The following is a 19855-nucleotide window of genomic DNA, read 5'->3' on the forward strand; positions in this document are numbered from 1 at the left end:
AAATTACAGTTATTAGTTTCGTAATCTCCAATAATAAAATCCTGCTTTTAGATTAATGCACGAGTCATAATAATCTAATAATTAAATATACTGTATCATAGTATAAGAGTCACAGGAGCCATTTTTCTGCAATACGTACTTTGACTTACAATGAAGTATTTTTTCAGTATGGTATTTGTATTTTTACTTAAGTAAAGGATCTGAATCATTCCTCCACCACTGATATTAAGTTGCCCATATCAAAAAAACTTGTTTACATATCTATCCTGCCTACCTGACACTTTCAATTTCCTTTGACTAGAAGTTTCTACGTCTCCTTTTAAAAATTGGTTCTGAAAATCTGACTTCTACATCTAAATAAATGAAAGGTTGTAAATCCAAAAGTTATTTTACTTCCTCCCGAGATGGAAAATGGACGGTTAGACCATGAAGGAGAAAATCACTTGTCACCAAAACAACATCCACGCCAATAACATGATGAATAATTAAAAGCGCTCAGAGTGGCTTAAAAAAACCCAGCAATTTTACGACCACATTTTCCCAAAACGTATCTTATTACACTTTAGATGACTTATGTTGCAGGTTTAAAGTATTAATGCACGGGGCTGAAGGGGTATGTCCCCATTAGGCTTCACTCTCCCCAGGTTTTCTGTTGCACCGCCTCAACACTGAGTGCCATAAATCTCCCCGTATGGCTGCATGAACGGCAGAGGAAGCCTTTATTTCAGCAGCCGGCCCTGAGCTGTGCTGTGACTTTATCTGACAACAGGCTCCTTGACCTACAGGCACCCCTTTATGGCATTCATTCCCCTGCTGGAGCCCACAGCTCTGCTCACTAACCAACCCTGTTGTCTGTCTTGTTGTAGAGCAGCGAAGGAAACTGAAAAATGGACCACATCAGACGCTCTGTCAGTCATTTCTCCTCTAAAAGCTTTTAAACCTCATACACAGAAGAGTGGACACACCACCTCAGCTCTGCACTAATCTATTGCAGACTTGGGCTATGTCTTGTACATATATTTATATATTTATCACTACTTTGAAAAATAATCATTTTTTTTTTATTTTACTTAATATTTTATTCATTTGTTTTTTTCCTTATTTATTTTGCCATAAATATTTTTCCTTATTCATTTTATTTTTCATTTATTTTTTCAATTTCATTTAATTTTTAAACATTTTTTCTTTTTTTTAGTTTTTAAAAAGTCAATTTTTATATTTGAGAAAATTAAATTATTTATTATTTGTTTTTTTTTCATCTTTTAGTTGTTTATTTACTTATTTTTATTCAATTTTATTTTTACTTTATATATTTTTTCCTCATTTAATGAATTATATTTTTATTTATTTTTGGTTATTTACTTATTTTTTACATTATGGTTTCAAATTTTCTTAAATTTAGTTTTATATTTGAGATCAAAGTTTGGGATATATACTGCAAACTGCATACATAAAACCATAATTCGGAAATTGAATTATAATTTTTTTTTATTTCATTGAATCTCTTTTTATTCACTTTTTCCTTATGTACCTTTTTCACTTATATTTTTCCTTTTTTATTTTTTATTATTTTTTAATTATCCAATTTGTTATGTTTTCATCTTATTTTCTAATCAATTTTTTAAAAATATTTTCCTTTGTTTGTTAATTAATTAATTAATTATTGATTAAATAATTAATTAATTAAGTTATTTATTTATGGATTGATTGTCTCTCTCTCTCCCTTCCCCCTGTTTAGTGATATTAAGAGGTTTGTGGTTGTTATGTTTTTTGACAGTTGAGGATTTTGAATGAGTAAATCATTACATGTGACGATGGACACACCTCACACTGCTGTGGACTATCATGCTATTATGAGCTGTATTTAAGCACTATGTCACTTTATGATTACTATGTCTTGAGAAGAGAGGTCATTGGGACTGAAACGTCTGCCCTATTTTTAATAAATCAACGCAGAGGTGACACGTGACTTTTTTCTTTGAAAGAGATAATGCACACACAAGCCTTTGCAGTGCACTTGTACAAACCAGGAACAAATGGACTCCCACTCCACGGCATCAAAGGTAAATAGAGAGGTTTGTCAGCTCAAAGTGAGCGGCTGCCTTCTTAACACGTCTGTGTGCTTTGATTTCACTGTCAGGGAGGAGAGGCGAAGAGGAAGTGACAGTGGTACAGTCACCACCTCGCGGTGCTTTTTTCTTGTTTGCTCTTTAGGGGGCAGCAGAGGTCAGGATTTGATAAGGCAGCTTTCATATCAATTTACAAAGCCAGTGTTTGACAAGGGCCGGATGAAACCAGTCTTGTTTATTTTATGTTCTGTCCGAGACTGTCCCCCCCCCCACCCGGCCGGCACGTCTTTGTCGAGGGGAGACGAGGACGAGACGTGGTGGGGTTACTGAGCATGTAAATTCTACTGGTGGATAAAGTCTCCTGGAGAAGCACACACATCCACAGATGCTAAATTTAGATGAGTCTGGAAGCGAGACAACACACGCAATCAGCACACCAAGGATGGAAAGGGGGAGGGAAAGGGGGGGAAGAAGGGGGATATGTAGCAGGGAGGGAAAAAAAAACACACCACCAACACTTAGGCTTGAAGTGATTACTGTTCTTTGCACTCAGAACAATTGGTCCCACCAGTGTGGCTGTCACATGGAGAGCTTGGCACTGCCACGCCACAGATGTTCCCCCTTCTACGGCCAAAACCCACCAATCAAACCTAAACTAGTGGCCAAGAGACCCCTCACTCCCCCCTCCCCCATCCCCATCCCCTGAGTGAGACTGCTCCTCCAACATTTACACTCCAGTCAAAGCTCGGCCCAGTTCGAGGAAACAAAGACGGACGGGGACTCGCAGTGTCCCGAGGATACAGCTTTCTTCAGATACAATCATCCACTGTAGTCACGTCTGGAAATGACTTGATCTGCACATCTGCAGCTAAACCGAATGTGACAGCGCACGCGATTTGGCAAAGACTCCCCTTCCCTTTCAAAATCACAGCTTTTGGTTTTGTCGCTGTTGTTGTTCTACATTCAGCGACGCCCCAGAGCACTGAAAACATATTAATGGAGACAATTAACCCTGGAAAGAACATAGTGGCACACAAAAAAACAGCTGCATAGCTGTGCAGTGCAGCAGCAGTACAGTACAGAGAGGGTTATTTCCAGAGTATCTTGAAATATTGACGCTTACAGTCTGAGGAAGTGCTCCTGCAGATGTTAGGTGTCAGTCTACTAACTCCTTACATCAAGAAAGTTTCTCATTATTTTAAGATACTTAGTCATTTCTTGAGACACTAACTCATCATAATGTCTTGCAGATCTTTATTTTCCTCACACTGACAGAAATGGACTTCATAAAACCACGCTTTCATAGTTTAGGAAGAATTTGGTTAAGTTATTGTTTATAAATAACGTTATTTCACAACAAGACATTGAGAATTAAACATCAATGGAGGAAATTAACCATGGAAAGAACATAGTGGCGGACAAAAACAGCTGCACAGCCGTGCAACGCGGCAGCAGTACAGTACAGAGAGGGTTGTTTTCCAGTTTATCTTGAAATATTGACGCTTACAGTCTGAGGAAGTGCTCCTGCAGCGAGAGGAGAGTTCATAGTTTCCGCCAAACCCCTGTACGTATCAGTGAGAGGAGAGTCTGACAGCAAACTGGCTTCCCCACAGTGAGAGGAAAAATACTGTCTGTGAAATAGATACCAGCAGTATCTCGAAGCCCATCTTCCCCAAAGTGTTCACAACGGTGCAATTCCAGGCTGCGAGAGGAAAACAAACTGCCACTGAGAAACTGCGTGTTGGGGGTGAAATCAGATAACGGCTTTTATGTATCATTTTTTAAACGTCCTCGTCTGGTTGGAGGTTAAACAAGCCAACATATTTATTTTGCTGTATCACTTTCTAAAAGTTACAGATAAGTTCCCTCGAGGTATTTTGCACCACCTGCACACATCACGAGGAAACAAACGCTATCAGCATTATCTCGTTTTTACAAATATTAATGTAAAAAACAAGGATACTCGATTTACAATGATGCAAGACAGCGGAAAGCAGCAAATTCTCACATTTCATGCACTTTAATTTAACATTTTTGCATAATAAATTATAATTAAATTGATCGTTTATCAAAATTGTTTCAGCAATTGTCAGCCTTGTCATTGATCCCAACCTAATTATGTACTTTTTTATACTAACGTCAAAAAATGCAAATGTGAACAAGGCATCTGATACAACAAAAATTAGTGTGCAAGGGTGAAAAAGTATAGAAGCAAATTTATTTTTCTCAAAATAATGAGAAACTTTCTCAAAATACTGACTTATGAAATTATTTTGAGACACTAAGTCATTATTATGAGATATTAAGTCATTATTATGAGATATTAAGTCATTATTATGAGATACTACGACATTATGTTGAGATACCAAGACCTTATTTTGATACTGTTTCTTTATGAAGGGTTTGGCTAAGTTATTTTTTTTACACACCACATTATTGCAATTTCACAACAAGATGGTAATTCAAAAATTACCACTGTAATGATTTCTGATTTAACTTTCAACCCATGATTCAATCAGGCTGACAGATTCCAATTTCCTCTACTTTATCATCGCGCTCAGCAGTAATTTATCATTTGAGCAACAAAATCAATTTGTTCCCCTGTCCGCTGCACTGGCTGGGAGTATTCAGACAGACATGTCACATCTTCCAGAAAACAACAACACAATGGAGGAGGCTTCATTTATATTCCTGCTCCTCGTCCATATTGCCTTTCAGGATGCCAAATTTCAGCATGTGCACACTTTCAATTAAAGCAAACAGCTGGATTGGTTTACAATATTTCCTTAATTATTTTAATGGCTTGGATATTGGACAATGGGGAGCAGGGGGAGAAGATAGTGAGTTAATTGTTCTGATCTCCCCTGATGATCATCTTTGTGTGCGGGGAGGAGAATAGACGACCGGCTGAATGGGCTCACTGCTAGTCTAATTGGCAGGACATAAATGGTATTTATTATGCGGGCCTTCCAAACCCTGATTGTCTGCGGCACAAAGCTGCCTCTATTAGCAGGGTGCTGGCTCTTACTGGTTGGTTTGAAATGACCCAGTGCTTAACCATTTATTAGATGGACTGGAGGCCTCCTTGTATGCCATGGATCTCTCTAATTGGCATGTTTACCCATGTGCTGCTTCCCCGGCCGCTAACATTGGGACGTGTTTGTTTAAATTTTTGCCTTGCGGGGTTAATACATTTAACCCCGCGACATTTGAATTGTTTACACTTTTGTGTAAGACACATGCAAATCCCTTTTCCTGATCTGTGAACTTCGTTTACAGAATAATTCATGAGCTATTAGCGATACAGTGCATTAATAGAATCCAATTTCACCTCCCATATAACTAAAGAAGGAGTGGATATTGAATATTTAATCTCCTGCTGAGAAGAAGGTAACAGACTGAAGATTGAGTGTTTACCTCCCTACATTATTACATCAAAGCCTGTCTCCACACTCTTACAAATAAAGGTGCTAACTAGAACCATTAAGGGTTCTTTGTCTTGTCTCCATAGGAGAACCCTTTTTGGTTCCTGGTAAAACCTTTTTTGTTCATAAAAATTCCATTTGGAACCCTTTTAGAGAGTTCTACTCAAAACCGAACATAAAAGGTTATACCTAAAACCATTTGTGAAAAGTTCCACCGAGAACCCCCCCATGGGAGGTTCTACAGATAACCCTTCTATGGTGTCACGGTTCTGCCCAGAACCTTCTCTGGTGAGTCTATCCAAAACCCAAGGGGTTCTGCTGAGAAACATTTAATATTGCAAAGGTTTTATCTTGAATATACCCAGACAGTTCTACCAAGAACCTTTTTTACATCCAAGGGGATTTATCAAGAGCCCATCCAAGGGTGTTCGACCGAGAACTTTTTAATATTCTAAGGTTTGCATCTGGAACCCACCCAGGAAGTTATACAGAGAACTAAGGGAATGGAATCTAATAGAAGCCTTACAAAGAACCCTTTTTTTAAGGCAGGGTTCTTCAGAAGCAAATGGTTCTAGGTAGGCCCTCAGCCCCTCAGGAAGAACCCTTGTGGAACCCTTATTTCTAAGAGTGTACCTGAGGACATCAAAGCATGTCTCTGCACACAGGGGCTTCCCTCTGTTTGCTCCCTGAACACTCGCCCTGTCTTGCTGTCTGCCTCACCTTGTCTCCTGCTCGGTAATAGCTGGGAACTCCCTGCCGAGGGTAAAAACAATTTGCCACGTCCACACTTGCGTTTAAGTGCAAGCCCGATACATTGTCCCAAAAGGCTCCTGATGTACTTTTCAGGAGGTGGACCTCAGCGCACAGACCCCAGAAACAAAAACGGGCCGTCAGTTAAGAAAAGAGATCAAAGGGAGAGTGCCCTGTAGCCCAGGGTTACGCAAGCATGTCTGTTTAATTCTGCCAGAGATTCGTCCCGCAGCAAACGGTGGTGAGAGGAGAACAAAAGCACCCGGCTGGGAGTCGACAGAGGTGGAGGCAGAAAGAAGGGTGATGATGGGGGGGGGGAGGCTCTGCTCTTTGACCCCAGTCAGTAACCTGAGTCACACCACAGTCCAGATAATAAGACCCAACAGATTAGTCACTTTACTGGGGCCAAACAGGAAGACTGCGGCCATGACTGTGAGTGACTGTACATGTGTGTACAACCACAAACCTAGAAAGGGAAACCAGTGTGAGAGTTTTTTCAAATGGACATAAATGGAAGTGAAACATCTGTCAAAACATAATCATGATTATTAAATGTTAAATTGAGTTAACTAAACTTTATTTAGTAGTTATTTCCCTGTTAACAAATGATGAAAGACGTGTTTTTAAACGTGCAACTATAAAATTTACTCTTGTTTACTAATGCAATCATGATATAAATCTTCTATCAGCTGTGATACAAAGTATAATTTTCATCTTATATTACACAAACTAATGACTAATGAGAAAATAATGTAAGCAGCTGCATTACTAATACTTAGATAACATTAAGTATTATATTTTAATTGTTTGTTGACAGTAGTAACCATCAATTTACCATTCGTTAAACATAGTTATCATAAAGTTCTGCTGTTGTATTGGTGAAAGTGTTTTTTTTAAAGGTGAGATAGTTGAAAAAGTCAAATAAAATATTCTCAACTTGCTGAAAACTTGAACTCAGTTTAAAAGATAAAATCGCCCAAACTGGATTCATTTGGATTGGAATTGTTGTTGACATCACATCTCTGAGGAAGAAGCACTTAATATCTTTTAATGGAGCTCGTTCAAGCAGTACACTCAAGTCCGATGTAATAAAATGTGGCCTCGATATATATATTTTCTTCTCTCTGTGGCCACTCCAGAGCGCTGTAGATTTCCTCGAGAGCAGGGAAAACTCCTGAGAAATGAAAGGTTGAAAGAAGACATCTTCCTCTGTAGTTTCAGAAGAATCTTTATCAATTTTCTCTGAAATTTCACGTTCAGTTTTTTCTCATTTTGAATGTAAAATCTTGTAGAAAGAAGGAAATTAGAGCTGCAATAACTCAATTGATCGATTAGTCAATTGGGAGAAAATTAGTTGACCAACTATTTTAATCGAGCCTCTTAAATGTAAAGAATCTACTGCTTTTCTTTGTCATTTCTGGTAGTAAATTAAGAATCTTTGGGTTGAACAAAAGAAACAATCTAAAGACGTCCCGTTGGGATCAGCTGTAAAAATAATCCGACATCCGACAGGACTCTGTGTCTCACCTGTTTGATACACTGCAGACGGTCATTGGTCTGCTGTATGTGTCTGTCCATCGACGGAATCGAGTTCATGTTGATTGTCCCTCTTCGGCCTCTACCTGCCAGCCATTAAACTGGAGCGTTCTGCAACAGAAACACAGACAGACACGTGTTAAAGCTCGCCTCTTCCCAGGGAAGCTGCCAATCCCATCACCACCAGGATATTGCAGTTTAGTGTGTGTGTGTGTGTGTGTGTGTGTGTGTGTGTGTGTGGGGCTGTGAGCTGAGCAGGGAAGATATTGATTTGGCAGGTGACAAGCACCTCAGAGAGCCCAAAGGATGACATTCCTCTCAGCTCCTGTGACACCCTTAACAAGCCCTGGCGCTTGCCCCGAACGCTGCCATACACCTTCGGAGAGGACACACTGGATGGCTTAGAGAGGATGTCTGACCATGTTTAAAGCACCTCGGGGTGAAAATGAACAGAGGCGGAGGCGCACATACACACACACACACACACACAGTCTGCTAGTCTGTCAGCATTATCTCAGAAAACTGCATGAAACCCTTCCATCCTGGCCTGTGAGAACATTAACTTGGCATGTGGCTCTCTGTTTACATTACTTAGCCATTATGTAATCTTTGGTTAACAATTATCTGTACCCTGGGCCCAGACATGCTCTACATTTCATTTCTCTCCCTCCTCCTCCTCCTCTCACAGCTCTCCAGCTACATAAGAGTTCCTCTAACAAAACCCCTTACAGCGCACTATTGATTTTGGAGCAGCGGCTTATGGAAAACCTCTTTCTCTCTCTTTTTCTTTTCTTTCTTTCTTTCTTTCTTTTTTTTTTTATTGTTAACCAGAGAAATAATTTTTCACGGAAGCCAAACAATGGGGCGGTGATCTGACATGCTACATAACATTATCACAAGTTAAAAAGTATTACAAGCTACATTAAAGGTTATCAATTTTGCCCCTGGGGCTCTGATTTAATGTTGCATTCAACATCAAATAAATATCAGACTTGGGGTGCCGCCCATAACTCACAGTGACCTGCAGCTTCAGGTGCAGGGGTAAGTGAGTAAAAAAGCTCATACACACTGTAAAAAATCAGATTTATTTTAGTGGAATCAACTTAACATTTCTAGTATTAATTGTCAGAACGCTTCAGAACTTATGAACATAAGTTTTTCCAAGTCAGTCTTTTAATTTGAAATGATGAGTTGAATGAATGCAGCGTAGAGTTCAATCAACTTGTAAAATAAGTTTCTATAGAAACTTGATCAACATATTTGGAGACTCATCAACTTCCGCATGAATATCCAGGTTTATTTTTTTGCTGGGTTAATTAAACTAACTTTTTAAACTTAAAACAAGTTTTTTTTTTTTTTTTTGAACTTTAAAAAACTACGTCAACATATCTTTTCAAATTCCGTCAACTTAAAATTTTAAGGCCTTTTTACTTTGAAACAAATTATTTTTTACAACTTAATATCTTAAGCTTATTGAACATGTTTTCTAAAGTACAACTCATTTAATATCAAGCTTGTTTTGATCATTACAAAATTTCGTCAACTTGTCTCTTCAAACTCAGTCAGCTTAAAATTTTAAGGCAACTTATTTTTTACAGTGTATATGGGTGTTGGTGGAAAGCGTCCCCCCTCCTTCTTCACCCCTTACTCCTCCTTTATCTGCTCCTGTCTCAATCGTTCCTTCTTGCTACTGCAGGGGCATCTCTTCCCGCGGTGCATCATCATCTCTCACTCAAACACTCGCCCCCCCCCATCGCTCAGACCCCTCCCACCCCCCACGCCATCTTTCTCCATTACCATCACACAGTGAGAAATTTCACTGCACAAAGTACCGGTGAGATGAGGGAATGAGAGAGTGGGAGAGAGGAGGCAGCATGCTGCACCATACTGATAATGCTCACTTAGGGGTCTCTGGCTGGATTTAACGGTAGGGCCAGTAATCTACTCCACTAGACAGCTAAAGAGCTTTTATGCTACCTATTGGAGCTGCTCATGCCTGTACTTGAGAGGAGAGAAGGGCACACTAGTGCATTCCTCTCCATAAATTAGAAAGCTCATAAAGAAAAGAGACATCGGAGGAGTTTTTCCACTCCGACTCTCTTTGCAGATGGAAAGTGTTTGTTTGTTGACACATTTCTGAGGTCTCACATAGAAGGACTTTTGAGACTCAGGAGATGAACACCTTAGCGACTTGGCAGGATTAATTTATGAATATTTATTTTTATAAATTTTACACGTGGGGGAATTTCAAAGCATTTATATGGATGCCTATTGCCGCCACTGTGATGAAAAAAAAAAGTTTCTCAAAAAAGGGTTACTATTTCAAAATAATGAGTCAGGATCTAGAAAATAGAAAAAATCCTTATTTTGAGATATTAAGTCATTATTTTGATACATATGACGTACAGGATCTGATTTTACTCCAAGAAATATCCTGATTACAAGAAACTATCTGGGTAAAAAGGTTAATAATAAACAAACGTGAAAAACGCCACCATTAAGAGCATATAAATTGAAGCTGTTTCTCAGTATTTGTTACACAAGAGGAAAACGATGTTATGTCCACGCTCTGGCTTTCTTTACACCCCTCTGCTGTTCGCTGCTATAACACTCCCCTCAGTTTCGTCTCCGTGCCAGCTGATACTGAGCTGATCTTTTGGCGAGGGGACGGCCCTGGCCCGGACCATCGTGCCCCTCAGCCACCAGCAGGTGTCTCCCTGGCCCTTCAAAGGCCTGGCTAGTGGCACAAAGAAGGCGGAGCGGTGTTGCTTTAAGCCTTTACAAGCTCTACAAATCCTCAGCTGCTGCTTCCTAACAGGGCCCACTCAGCCCGGCACTGCCTGTCTGACCTTGTGGTTATTGATGAGCGAGTCGACCTGCTCTCTCCCCGTCTCTCCTCTTCCCTCCTGCCCTTCCTCTCCCTTTTCTGCCTCTTTCTCTCTCTCGATGTCATCTCTCTTACCTCCAACAGTGAGTTAAAATGAGGGGAAAGAAAAGAGGCTGGGCTGCCTTTCACCACCCCTGCTTTTTTCTGTTTAAACACACATCGTAATGATACCTCTGACCTCCTCGTGCTATAAAGACAGCCCGCGTTCACTTCATATATTTACATTTCAGTGTTTCCTCTAGGAAACACTGAAATAGAGAAATATTTCAATAAACTCATCTGAAAAATGCAGTCAGTTGTTACATAATGGTGTGTAGATATTAACGTTAGCCTGTCTATCTAACTATCAATTAGTTTACTCACGTTAGCGAGACTGAGTTGGCCAAATTAACTTAAACTACCGATAAGTTATGTAACGTTAGCTGGTCATCAACATATTGTGAACGTAATTGTAACGTAATATTGTAACTTATAAAATCTATGTCGAGTTATCTCAAGCTAATAACTTACGTCTACCTCTTCTCCGGCCGGTAACTCGCTGCTTTATTGTTCATTTGAAATTCGCGCCTCTGACTCTGCCCTGTCGCCTAGGTGCTTGACGTGCTTGACGACCGCGCCCCCCAAACAACGCCAGCATCATGCAAATGAGCACGCGCAAGTATATTTCCATACTGAGCAAGATAGTTATCTGCAGTTTACCTTAGTGCTCGCAAGTACCCGACAGGAGTCTGTTTTGAAGGTGGAGAGATGCGGCGGTGGTGTATTTGCGTCAACAATAAAAAAAAACAAACAAACAAAACGAAATTTGAAATGAATGTAGAGGAAACACTGCATTTACTTCCTTCCCAGGATAATTTTAAAAAGTATGAGATGACAGTGCTGGGGAGTAATTTAATTTTCAGTTATTCACTTGTTCTAATTAAACACTAGTCCTTTGTTATATCTTTAATGACTAACAAGAGCCAAATTAAAGATTAAATCCACGATGCTGTGGAGATACGACAACAGATGCAATTATGAGCCCCCCCCCCCCCCCCCCCCACATTTACATGCTCTTTTATATCGTACAGATGTTATCATTTATTATTATTTTCTCTGCACCATTACCTAATGTGAACTTATTTGCCTTGATACAGAGGAAATCAGTGCAGATGCATGTGGTACTTGAGATTAAAGGAGCAATACGTAGCAATTGTGCATCTAAAAATGAGTACTGCAGTCCATCGATGGTATGTTAAAAAGGCTGAATTCCTATCTGTGGTTGAAGCTCTGAAAATACACCTTCTAGAGTTGGAGTTCGGTGACTGCCTGCCTTAATATCTGCCAAACTCCATTAACATATTGCTCAATTCAACCATTATAAACATCTACTTCCTCTAAAAGATTATTAATGACTTCTTACAACTCATAAACAAACAACATTTGGCATTAATTTGAACTTTGACAGAAGGTAAACAATAACAGATGTTCCATTTCCTTAATCTCTGATGACATATCATGGTCATTTTTTATTTAATATGTTATAGATTTCTCCTTTAAATTACTAAATTGCACAGCAGGCGTTACACAACAAGTTGAGAGCTGTGGATTCCTGCACAACAAAAGACACATGAAAGGGGGGGGTGGAGGTGGGATGGGTAGTTGGAGGGGAGGAGGGAGACCCGCTTTCCTTCCCTATTCAAGGGGGAGCTAAAATATATGTATTGAGTGGGAGCTGTAATAAAACGAAACGGGTGAGGAGATGCAGGCTGGGAACAAATATGAAAGGCAGTGGAGGATGGCGGCAAGGTGATGGAGCACCACCGGAGGATTGGATGAAATTATCTCTTTATAATCAGGGGGCTTCTGCATGGCTGCCTCCTCCATTGCCCAGTGACAGATGAGGCCTACCTCTTCAAATGGGCTTTTCACAGTGCTATCAGCCCACCTCTAGGGTAAAACAATGTTTTTCTTCCCCCCTGTACCACCACTTTAAAAGCTTTGTTTCCACGCGGCACCCCGCGGAGGACAGGATTGTCTCCCGTCAGGCAGGGTCCGTGTTTGTCTCATTACGTGATCATGTTACATAAGTGTACCTTGAAAAGGGCTGCGGATTTAATTTGATGACAAAACTGTGCTGTGGCAGGGACTGCAAGACGGTGACGCTAAATAATGTTGAATGAAGACACTAAAGCAGAACATTATCTCCAGTAAGTAAGAGGGATTGCTTTTTGAACTGTCACAATCGCACAGTTTGGAATCTAAACATTATCCCAGACACCCAAAACCCAACCCTGCATCTTCAAAGAGAGTTTTCTAGCCTGCTAATGTAACGTAGACGAGTTGTGCGCCTCTGCTCTGCAGGATGAAAACAGTCTGAGGGGGAGAAGAGTAGACAATGATTAGCTTTATCCCACCATCACAGCAGAACAAATGGATCATGAACCCTCGCCGCTTTACACAGTCTCTCAGCTGAGCTGTCAAGGCACAGGGAAGTGGTAAACAGATTTAATTTATTCATATAAATGGCTTGTGAACCAAAACAGTCAGGCTACTCTGGGGCCCGGCACAGTGCTGCTAAAAGGATATTTCCAGTTTATTATGACATGGGCGTCATTTTCAGAGTTTTGGTCACTGGTTATGATAACAGCGCGCTCACTAACGATCTGAGAACACGATGACAAGCAACAAAGTCCGACAGGGCAAGAAATTAGCCGTCAAGCCGATCAGACAGGTAGTAAACAAGTCAGTCACAATAAGCTGAACACAGTTTTGAGAGGAGGGAGACTTTATATAAACTGAAGTTATGCTTTAAAAGGAATAGTTAGGATTATTTGTGGGGTTGTATGACCCCAGTTTGGAGAAGCAGAGAGGAGTACAAGCACGGAAGCTAAGCAGTGCACTCCTGTCAACAGGATCAACATATTTTACCTTCTTAAAAACTCCCACCTCAAAAAAACTCAATACCAGCTTGAGGATACACTATACATTTTCACTCCTCTACTTTGCTGTCAGACAGCATTTTCTGATGGGAAAGCTCCATTATATAAGCCAAATGTGGCTTTCTCCTGCTAAACCAGACTCCGTTTGTGAAATCGTTTTACCTTGCCAGTTGCTGCCATGATCGGTTAGTTTGTTTGTGTTATTGTGTGACTTTGGTGAATCCAAACTAACCTTTCAAAACACACAAGCCACTCAAACACATGAACCCACTGAGACAGCAGTAGAGCAGTGATGTCCATCTTTGCCGAAGAAGATTGGCTGGCGTGGAGAGAGAGATATTTGGCTTATTCAAGGCTGGTTTCCCGCAGGAAAAGGCTGGCTGTCTGACAGCAAGTTTAAGTGGTGAAAATATTCGAAATATACCAAATAGTTCTTCTCATACCGATTTTTTTTTACATGGGCCTTTTTTTAAGTGTCTAAAATATGTTTTGCTGCTGATCCCATCTTCAGCTCAGCATCTGTGCTGGTGGTCCTGCTGCTTCTCCAAACTCAGGGTGTGTCGACTGCCATCGACGTAGGTAATACAGTGACTATCACCTCACACAACCCCGCTTCAAATAACCTGAACTATCCCTTTAAGAAGGACACACAATTATTGAATAAAGACACATTTCCTGCCCTAAAGACTCGGACTTGGACGAACTATCGTACACAGGCAGAGAGCTGTCAGGTGACTGCAGGAGTAGAGGGACAACAAGTCACGCTGGCCACCATCCCGACCACACACACACATATATACAAACAGATCTTCTCACCTTCCCTTGAGTGCTGGACCGGCATCATGATACCATAACAACACCCTCAGTCACTCCTAATGTGCTTTACAACAACACTACAGGCAGGGTGTTACACCTCCGCAGAGCTGTGTGAAACACCCCCCTCAACCGACACACACACACACACAGCAAAACACACACACCTCACTAATCGAAAGCTCAAAGTACTGCTGACACTATTAAAATGGAACGAGGTGGCCTGAGCGCAGAAATCAGCATCACTCTCGCACCTCATGGGGGACACATTGGGACGCGCTGCTCAAGGTGATGGCGTCCCCGCGTGTCGTCTATTGTAGGTGAATTAGGCAATAAAGGACTAATCTGCGCCATCATTGACTAGGGCTCGGCTGTTTGCAGCACTTGCTTAAGGGCGATAAAGATGAGGGAGGAGGGGGAGGAGGAAGAGGAGGGGGGAGGAAGCATCTCTTCACCCTCATGATTTTAATGAGCTCTGATTCCGAGATATGTCTTGTTTTCTTCCGACTGTCGGCCGAGGCCGGCGTGAAAGCTCCCCTTTAATTATCTCAACATTGTAGAAACGCCGTTTTCTCGCGCCCGGGGTGGGAGGGGTGTTTAGTTTGGAGAGGGCAGCTCTAGGACTCCAGGTGTCTGCCTGGTTCTCTGCCTGGTAAGTGGCCAGGCGGGCAGCGAGGAGGACAAAGCTGTGTTTGTTCGACGGAGGAAAAAGCAGAGCGGATGGAAATGTGTACGAATCGGCGCCGCTTCCATTGTTGCTTTACAGAATGTGCCATAATCCTCGGCAGGCTCCATCCAGAGCTGGCACGGAGGATAATATGAGCTGCCTCCTGCCTGTCCCACCTCCCTGCTCCACCTCCCCCCCCCATTTCTCTGCTGCACACACATATGGACACACAGCCACTTGAGTGCACACACACTCACACACTCTCACACCTCCCCACATGGCTCCTTAACAGGCTTGGGAATGGATTTCTTTTATTTAATGTGGTTTGGTCTGCAGCTCCAGCGGCAACCGTGAGCGAGGGTGGGCTCACAGTTGTGCCACTCGCTCACACACACACACACACACACACACACACACACACACACACACACACACACACACACACACACACACACACACACAAATGCACTCACACACGCACACACACTCAATCCTAGGAGCCCTGCTGCGTTGGTCGCTGTTCACTGATCTCTCCCTCTTCCCCTCTGTCTTTCTCCATCTCCCATTCTTCCTCTAACTCACTCCACTCCTCTCTCTCTCTCTCACGCAGACCCACATTCACTCCCCTCCCTCCCTGCCCTCTCACTTTTTTTTTTTTTTCATGACAGCTCACATAAGCAAGCCTCCTGGATTCCTGCGGGAGCCCCACGTTCAGTACACAGAGATTGTTCAGCCATCAGGCACATCTGCAGCGTGATTAGAAAAGCAAAGGGAGCATGGTGGTGGTGGTGGTGGGGGCAGGAGGGTGCAGCGGGGTGGTTGAAGCCCCCACCACCATTACAACTGCTGCTACTGCTGCCACAAACCCCACCACCACCACCACCACCCCAGCAGCAGAAGAAGACGAAGAAGAAAACACAGGGCCGGGATCATAGAGGGGCCTAAGCAATATCTCCTCTCTAACCAAGTGTAACGTTTCACCAAGTCTCAGAGGCCTATCGCCGCCACCCGCCATAAAAAAAAAAAAACAGAAAAAGGACAAAGGCAGATGGGGGCCGGTCTCTCGTCACCATCAAGCCCCCACCCACCCAGCCTCCAACTCGCCTGGCTGCCGGAGAAAGCAAAAGGAGTGAAGGTAGAGATGGCCAAAAATGAAGAGCATCGTACACTCTTGGAAACGAGGGTGCCAAAGTTCGCTGGGGTTTCACTGTAAAACCAAAGGTTCCATTAAGAACCCTTTCTGGGAAAAAAAGAGTTCCTCAAGGATTGTTGAAATCCTTAAATAAGTCTTTTATCAGGGGTTTGGGATCTTTGGGATCTTTCTATGATTATACAAAAGGGTTCTTGGTAGAACCCCCTTGATGGGTTCTAAACAAGACCCTTGGAAAATAAAAGTGTTCTCAGTTGAATGGAATATTAAAACGTTTTTCGTAGAACCCTTATTTTCCCTTGGGTTCGTCAAGGGTTCTTTGTACCATAATATAAAACAGTTGTAGTAGAACTGTCCCTAGGTGGCTTCCTTTGGAACATAAAAGGTTTCTTGGTAGAACCCCCTTGGTGAATTCTTAGTAACACCCTTAGAATGTGGAAAGGTTCTGGATTGAATCCCCTGGGTGAGTTCTTGTTAGGAATTCTTTTTTAAAATGGTTTGTCAAGGGTTCTTTGTGCAATACTGTAAAAGAGTTCTTGGTAAAACCCCCTAGGTGGGTTCTGAACAAAGCCCTTGCCATATAAACAAGGTTCTTGGTAGAATCCCCTGATGAGTTCTTGATAGCACCCTTTTTTGAATAAAGGTTCATCAAGAATTCTTTGTAGGAATTGTTGAAATCCTAGATGAACTCTCTTGTCAGGGGTTCTTTGGACCATAATATAAAAGGATTCTTGGTAGAACCCCCTGAATGGATTCTAGCTGAAACCCTTGGAATATGAAAATGTTCTTGGTAGTACCTCCTGGGTAAATTCTTGTTAGCACCCATTTTGAATACAGGGTTCTTCAAGGACTGTGGAAACCCTTTCGTCTGGGGTTTCCTGTACCATAATTTAAAAGAGTTCTCGGAAGAACCTGCAAGGTGGGTTCTGGACAAAACCCTTGGAATATAAAAAGGTTCTTGGTCGAACCCTCTTGGCGAGTCCTCTGTAGCACCCTTAGAACATGGAAAGGTTCTCGAAAGAACCCCCAAAAGAGAGCTCTGGGTGGAACCACAGAACCATATAAAGATTCTCTGTAGAATCTTTGATAGGAAGTTCAAGGTGAAACCTTTCACAAATGAACGCTAAGTATAACAACTGTGGATTTCATTTGAGTTAGAACGATTTTCAGAGCGATATATTTACAGTTATAGTTGTTGTAGTTATAGTTCTTGGTGTGGAAGGCCCTTTGCAAAATGTTCTACCAGGAACCAACAAGGGTTCTCCTATGGGAACAGGCCAAAGGACCCTTTCTGGCTCTAGTTAGCCCCTTTATTTCTAAGAGTGCAGTGGTTTCTCCTTCTCCTGTTTGCCCTCTGCCGCCTCCTCCAAACAGCTACTCTTTTAATTTCCTTCCACCCCGGCGCTAATAGCAGGGGAGGGGAGTGGGGGGTCAATTCCCCCGGGGCGCTGGAGGCAGCACAGATGAGCCACATGACTGTGTGTCGCCTCCACCAAATGCAGAGCAGCGTGGAGCTAACAGCTAGCCGGCTAGCCCCGGCACTCTGTCAGCCTCGCTGCCCGCTGCCAGGCTCCCCTCTCCGCTCCGCAATGATGAAACCAAGGGAGCCAAGTGTAAACCTGTGATAACTGTTGCGATATGAGGTAAAGTCGCACTCAATATCTCACAGAGAAAGCCGTCACTACCACCCTCAGCCCCATGAAACACTTTGTCTTAAAAATTGCCTTTGATTGTGAGCACAGAGGAAAAGTCAAAGAGGCATTTTATTTCCATTACGGTGAGTGATATTGTTGCCATGTAGGTGCTGACACTGCTTCAGACAACTTGTGAGTGAGTGTTTTCCTTTTTTTTTTCTTTTTGTTACCCCCCTCTTCCTTCCTTTCTCTGCTCACTCTTTTTTCCTGCCAGTCTCCCGGTTTATTATGCATTCAGCTCATGTGTCCCTCCTGTGAGTGGCTGTTCATTTTCCACATACCACGCTTAATCCGGGCCAGCTAAAACTTTGAAATAGCGGGAGCCGCAGACGCAGCCGCTACCCAGGAGGAGCCATTATGAGGTCTGGGAGAGAGAGACTGATAGCGCTGGGGGGAGGAGTGACAGGCGAGCTGCAAGATACATGGGAAGGAATTCAAAGAAGGCTGAGAGCAGAACACGAGGGTGTGCGTGTTTGTGTGTAAGGTGCGCGGGCAATGGCGATAAGTTACGGTCGGTCGTGTGTGTTTGTTGGCTTGTGTGTGTGTTTGATGGGGTTATTGGTGTGGGCAGGGGGGACGGAGCAACTCCTCGTCTCCATTGTGCCAGTGACCTTTGGCCTTTTGTGACTTTGAGTGAATGGGAGGAGAGTGAGACGCAGAGAGTGAGAGGGAGAGATTTTAAATAGTGCATGAGCTCAACCTGCCCGGTCGCTGATGGACAGCAGCAACATGAGCTTTCTCTGTTTCACCCAAGAAACCCGAGAAGACACACCATCAAACTGACAGCACTCGTTACGATCTCACTAACATCTCCATCTTAACATTTCATAAGCAGAGGTTCTGTGTCCTGACTGCAACTAATACTTATTGTCATTTTCTCTTCATCTATCCGTTATTCTTTTGATCTATCGATTGTTTAATCTATGTAAAGTAGCGCTGTCACAATATCAGATTTTCACCATATGATTTTTATTGTGGCCAAAAGGAAACAAACAACAAATCTAATACTTCTATCAGTAAAATTTATCTTAAACTTTGTTTATTATTGGGCATTTTGTCTCTTTTTTGGCAAATGAATTTGATTCGTTTTTAATCATAACTGCACCAAAGTGTACAAAAAGTGCAATTACACTTAACAGACAGTGAAAAGGCAACCACATGAACTGATAAACAAATAGATTCAAAAGGCCAAAGGATATTATCATATCTATTTTATTGAAATGATATCAATATTTCATTTTTTTTAAAACTTCATGGCTATTTTCAATAGTGGCATATTGCAACACCTCCACTGTAAGGCTTCTAACAATGCCCATTACAAGTTGCCAAAGCCAAAGCAAACTTATTCAAAACAAAACTAGCAAATTTTGTTGGACACACAGTCCAAGATCCAAATATATCCGGTTGAAAATGATAAAAGACAGAGAAAATCTGAAAATCCTTAAATTTGAGGAGCTGGAACCAGAAAATGTTTGCACTTCTTGCTGGATTAATTACTTTGAATCATTCTTTATCCTGCAGACTTATAAAGTAAATTTTTATTTTGTTGACTTCTGTGAAAAATGTAAATTATCCATCTTTTTCAAGGACTTTAAAATTGTGCTTTCATTTTCATTTTACATTTGTATTGCTGATAGTTGTTATTCAGTTCATCAGTTCAACATTTAATTATAAGAGTGTATATTTTATTATAAAGTCTTTGTTTTGCAGCTTCTTTAGTCAGGATATTCCTGAAAAAGAGACTTTTAGTCTTTGTGGAGCACTAATCAAATACATTAAAACAAGGTTATCCAACTGTTGAAAGAAAAAGTTGCATCTAAGTAAGATCTTCATCTAGCAAATGAAAAGGTGAATTCAGCGATAAAACACCTTTGCTAAATTCAGTACACTGAGATTTGCTGTATGACCAGTAGCTTTCAATGGCTAATGTTAGCAAACAATTG

At 41.7% G+C, this 19855-nt stretch overlaps 1 protein-coding gene across 3 annotated transcripts in view; it reads right to left on the minus strand.

The window, feature by feature from the left end:
• The window catches only part of LOC146312110 (zinc finger MIZ domain-containing protein 1-like), a 153477-nt gene that overhangs the window by 45224 nt on the left and 88398 nt on the right, over positions 1–19855 (minus strand). For all 3 annotated transcript variants that reach the window (XM_084740828.1, XM_084740826.1, XM_084740827.1), the window contains one exon: positions 7772–7891. In XM_084740828.1, coding sequence (XP_084596954.1) covers positions 7772–7840 — 69 coding nt within the window. In that variant the 5' untranslated portion in view covers positions 7841–7891. The remainder of the gene's footprint in view (positions 1–7771; positions 7892–19855) is intronic.

This window comes from Lutjanus erythropterus, chromosome 17 (assembly GCF_056507025.1).
Source record: "Lutjanus erythropterus isolate fLutEry1 chromosome 17, fLutEry1.hap2, whole genome shotgun sequence".
Taxonomy (NCBI): Eukaryota; Metazoa; Chordata; class Actinopteri; order Lutjaniformes; family Lutjanidae; genus Lutjanus; species Lutjanus erythropterus.